The 5,489-nt window shown below is 34.5% G+C and overlaps 1 protein-coding gene across 1 annotated transcript; it reads right to left on the bottom strand.

Annotated features, from left to right (window-relative positions):
* Nucleotides 1-7: 7 nt before the first annotated feature.
* Nucleotides 8-3,574, bottom strand: LOC111995078 (carbamoyl phosphate synthase small chain, chloroplastic; the record flags this gene model as incomplete). The annotated part of the gene is given in 9 exon segments (XM_065769907.1): nucleotides 8-141; nucleotides 144-168; nucleotides 259-368; nucleotides 589-717; nucleotides 851-918; nucleotides 1,007-1,067; nucleotides 1,154-1,242; nucleotides 2,528-2,660; nucleotides 3,369-3,574. Coding segments are annotated over 9 exon segments (894 nt in total), but the record flags the coding sequence as incomplete, so codon positions are not given.
* Nucleotides 3,575-5,489: the final 1,915 nt, after the last annotated feature.

The raw sequence follows: 5,489 nt of genomic DNA, 5'->3' as shown, positions 1-5,489 counted from the left end.
AGGAAACCGCAGAAGGGTCTCCGGGGCCATTGCTGAAAAGAACCCCATCTGGCTTTATCTTTAGAGTCTCTGAAGCTGGCCACGTTGAAGGGACGACTGTAATCTTACAGCCATAGGATGCCAAGCGTCTAAGTATGTTATGTTGATCCCAAAATCATATGCAACAACCTTCAGTTCATACAAAAAACAAAAAATAGTAAGAACAAATGCCAAATTATTTAGGGATAGTAATTTCAAAAAAACTTAAATAATGCTTACGTGAAAAGTGTTTCCATCTCTCCCATTGGCGTTAAAATCCCACTCTGACTTTGTGTTGTCAGTCCATTCATAAGGGGTCTTGCATGAAACACCACTTATCAAATCAACACCTGCAAATTAAAAGCAAGAAAACTATGGACTTAAATTTTGGCAGAAAAACTAGGGAATAAGGACTTAAAATTTTAATATTTGGCCAATGACCTTTAGGTCAACTGGCACCTCTTAGTGTTTCCAATGGATATCTATGGAGACATCCAGGTAAAAATCCCATCCCCCACTTGAAATATTAATATTTACAAATCCCTTTAACTAACAGCATCAAATCCTTACCAACAATGTCCCATGAACGGGACAATTCCAATAGTTCCTCATCTGTTTTAGATTCTTCTGTGCTCAAAACACCAATAAGGCTTCCATCTTGCCTTAATCTACGGGTAATAGCACGTGTGTCAACATCATCTGCAGGATAATGGCATAGCATCAAAAGCAGAAGGGAGGTCAGAAGTTACATGGAGAGAATAGCTCAATAATTTAAAATTGCACATGTCAAAAGTATTAGCTAAGATAACTCATGCTATATTAAATAACTTACAAATCCCCATGATGTTCCTTTCTGCTAAATAATCACCAAGTGTTTCTGCACATCTCCAATTTGAAGTACTGGAAGCAATTTATAAATAATAAATGAGCACAGCTCAACAACAAAGTTGCTAGCATGAAAGTCCAAAGCAGCATTAACAAACTGTACCTGATACTTAAGCTTCTAATGACTAGACCACCAAGGAAGCATTGCATTGATTCTTCATCATCTGACATGAAAGACATCGAAATTAGATTTCACATAGTCTCCAAGACATAAGAGTTAGCAATGATTCAATGTACAAATTTCACCCACCAAAATTTACACCAGTGTTGCCGATATGCGGGTTTGTCATCAGGACAAACTGTCCAGCATAACTAGGGTCTGTAAGAATCTCTTGATACCTGCAGCATAAATGTAATACAACCAAAAATCAAATTCCAAGAATGAGCATGCACGTTGCACAACTAGTCAACTCATGAACCTTAATAATAAGTTCTCTCACTATTGTTAAAAGTGCACCTAGCATGGTTAAAGCACAAAGTACCAAACGAAAAGCACTCCTTGATCTAAAATAGAAGCATGTTACAAGTGTTAAACGTGTACAAGTGTGAACTTCTTGTGGAAGCTCCAAGTGCAAAAAAGTACACCTTTCATTTCCATCATAACATATAATTCAAACAATCAAAACCATCATCAGCATCCAATTAATAATAACACTGATTAGTTTTAAGCCATCAAGTATAAAATGTTACTGCTCATTCAAATGTGCATATCAAGTTCAATACTTTGTGTTTTGTGAATCCCAACTTTTCCATGCAACTTGCTGAACATGCCTAACAGTGGCTGGTTTTCTAATAGATTGACAACATTGTAAAGCAGGTCCCCTTTTTCAGTAGATGAGATTAGGATGAAAGTACATTATCTCAAAGCTTCTTTTCTCTGGCTTGCTCTTCCAAATCCAATTTTGGCCTAGAAATGCTAACATTCTGTTATCTTTATGGAAAAACATTTCTCAAATCCCAAATCAGCACTGATATGTTGGACAGAACTTGGTCATAATTGGCAACGCAGGTATCTGTCAGCATATTGATGTGCTAGAAACAAGAAAGATATTTGATATAATGTATGAATTGATATGTTTCTCATGACTTTCTTCACTAGCTGATTCTTTTTCTTGTTTTTATTTTTCTCATTTATAAGTAATTTATTCACTGACTGATAATGTCTATGATATCACTTTTTACCACATCACACCCTTGTGAACAACATGCAAATGTGGAAGCATCTATATCACTAACAACTATATTAATGTAAATTTAGCGAGAAAATGCAAGTTCCTTGACTTAGTTGTACTTCCAGCTAACATAAATTATTTTCAAAGGTGTGCAGTTATTTGTGTAAGTTAAACCATACCCACAAGTAAAATTGATGAAACACCATCAATAACAATAGAAAATTTCCTTCTAGCATATGGAAAAAGGCCACCCTATTTTCGTATCAACAGTCCAAGCCAATGCAAGGGTGCCCAGTTGATAGTTGAGAATACACCATGAAATATGCGGGGACAAACAAACTCTCACAAGTTAATAACACTGGATTAGCCTATGTGGCACGCTTAACAAATCTTAAGAAATGAAAATTTTAAAACTACTTATCCAGGTATAAAGAATTCATAGACCAGCTCACCCTGTCAAAGACGTATTGAATACAACTTCACCAACTTGTGTTCCCGAAGCACCAAATGACTTAGCCCTCCAAATTGAACCATCTTCAAGCACAAGTCTAGCATCCGAAGTTTTCCAAGGCCTTTCTGCCAAACCTAAAGCAATAAAGATTGCATCAACTTTCAAGTACCATAACTATATGTATATAGATTACAATATGAGTAATGATGGTCTATAGTGATAGAGCATTCACATCAGTTCAGCTAAAACAACATAAGCCCCCAAATTTGGCCAATAAACCCAAAAAAAAACACACCCATCAGCTCATTTATTCATTATACAACGTTCAAATCAAGAAAATTTGACATTTTAATGAAATAGGAGTATAGAATAGATAATCAGGTGTGAGCGTTTTGCATAGTGGTTAGCTAATATAGAAAAAAGCAGGTTCTTATTCTAAAATAGACAGCAATTTTTACATAAGCTTTCCGGCAAAACTACCATTTTGGGTCTCTCAATTATGCATTAAGTGTTCAATTTCGTCCCTAGATGAACGGAACCCTCAATTCAGTCTTCAAAAAAGGGTTCAATTTCACCATTGCCACCAAAACTAACAGCCAAAAAAATCATGCTTCCTTTCAACTCTTTGGCCTTTTATCAATAACAATCAAATTAGAACCACAGCTTTAATCACTCAATTTGTAAACCGATTTCACTAACTTATTTCAGTAACACCATAGACTGAATTGACACAATCAAAAGTTCAGAAACAAAATACATAATAGTATTGTTTAAATTTCCTAATGCATGCAGCAAAATTAGCGAACATAAAACACAAAGGAATGATAGAGCAGAAGGGTTACCTGTGGAGGCACGGTCGGAGGAGAGAGAAACAGAGCATCTAACGGTGAAAGCCCTAAGAATGGAAGAAGGATTGGAAAGAGGCTTTGATGAAGTAAAGCAGGTGAGTGGGTTTGTCACCGCCAATTCCATTGCTTTGCTTACCATTTTTCAAGTCTCGCAGTCACAGAACGCGACAGTTGTGTTTTTTGAGTTTAGGTTTTGTGAGTTAATTTCTCTACTTTACCACCTAAACTATTCCACAAATTACACTCTAACCCCTGAATTTTTCAGATGGGCGTTTTGTATCCTAATCTGTTATACTTTGCACCCCGGACTTAAATTTTCTGTTATATTGGACGGAAAGCTCACTCTCATGAGTTTGCATGTGACTCTTGTAACCTTGTTTAAGTGAAACATGGCCCAATGACCCAAATGCCCTTCTTCCAACCCAACAACAAGCCACTTTCTGCAACCAAAACCTAAATCAGATATGAATTGCAACCAAAACAAAACCTAAATCGGAGCTAGCCACCGTCACCCACTAACATCTGCGACCCAGCCACCGTACCACCCTCAAAGTCCGCTGATCTGTGCGTGCAAGAGACCCAAAACACCAAGTCACGTGTGAGAGAAAGGGACTGCCTGAGACTGTGATCTGTGTAAAAGACGTGAGGAGGCTCTTTTGAGTTTTGACTTGGAAGAGGGCATTTAGGTATTTTCCCTTCCTATAATAGTAATCTGCTAGTCACGTGATTGAACTTTCCATCCAACATAAAAATTTAAGTATGCTTCCAAAAAGTTTAGGGCGTAAAATATGCATCCAAAAAGTTTAGGGTGCAAAGTATAATTTAGGGTATAGTTTAGGATAGTAAAGTATAATTTTTCATTTTTTGTATAAAGAGTAGTTTGCAACACTATTTGCGAAGTGGGCTCACTCTATCTCAGATGAGAATCAGAGTGAGAGAGAGAGAGGGTGAGATAGAGAGACGAGACTCAGAGGAGGTGTGGTTAAAATTTGCAATATATTTTAGGTAAAATTACAAATTACATTCTTAAAGTTTGGAGATGATTGGATTTTACATCCTGAAATTTCAGAATTTAGATTTTATCCCATAAAATTTGGGGTATTTAAATTTTACTCCATAAAGTTTATGGTTATTTGGATTTTACACCATAAATTCTGAAAATTTAGGAGGTAAAATCTAAACACTATTTGCGAACTCTGTCTCAGATGAGAGAGAGAGAGAGAGAGAGAGAGAGACAAGACTCAGAGGAGGTTTTGGTTAAAATTTGCAATATATTTTAGGGTAAATTGTAAATTATACTCCTAAAGTTTGGAGATGATTGGATTTTATAATTTGAAGTTTTAGAATTTGGATTTGACCCCTTAAAGTTTAGGGTTACTTGGATTTTATACCCCCAAAATTCTGAAAATTTAGGGTGTAAAATCTAAACAACCAAAAACTTTAGGGAGTAAAATCCAAATACTCCTAAAATATAAGGGGTAAAATCCAAATTCTGAAATTTCAGGGTGTAAAATCCATTTATCCTTAAACTTTAGGGGTGTAATTTGCAATTTACTCTATATTTTATTCGAATATTCCTTTTCTAGACAAAGTTTGGCTATATTCCTTAAATAAAAATTTAAGATTATTATATATTTTGAGAATCTAATGATTGGATTATATGTTTTTTATGATCGTAATACACATATCAAGTTTTGTACTAATTGAATATTTTATTATACGATTCATAAACCTTTTTTTTTTTTTATGTATAATTTTAAATAACAAAAACTTGCAATATAAACAATTAATTGATGACATAGTTATTATTTTTTGATCTTTTCGAAATTTTGTAAGCACGAAGGATATGAAAAGAAAATGCAATTGAATGATGAATTTGTTAAAATTCACATCCAATGAAAATATAGAGTAAAGTTGTAGCCTTAGGCTACAACTAAGTTTATAGCTAAACATTTTATCATTCTTTTTATGTGCTTATTTATAAGTGTTCTAGGTTTTTTTTTTTTTTTTATATTTTTTTTTTTTAATAAATCTTCCACAATTTACAAAAGGTCATGTTGACGAGTGTTCTTATGACAATTTAATAAATCATAATTATTTTAGAAAAATTTTGAT

This window comes from Quercus suber, unplaced genomic scaffold (genome assembly GCF_002906115.3).
Source record: "Quercus suber isolate HL8 unplaced genomic scaffold, Cork oak 2.0 scaffold_1656, whole genome shotgun sequence".
Classification (NCBI taxonomy): Eukaryota; Viridiplantae; Streptophyta; class Magnoliopsida; order Fagales; family Fagaceae; genus Quercus; species Quercus suber.
This window is presented reverse-complemented; position numbering and strand designations above follow the sequence as displayed.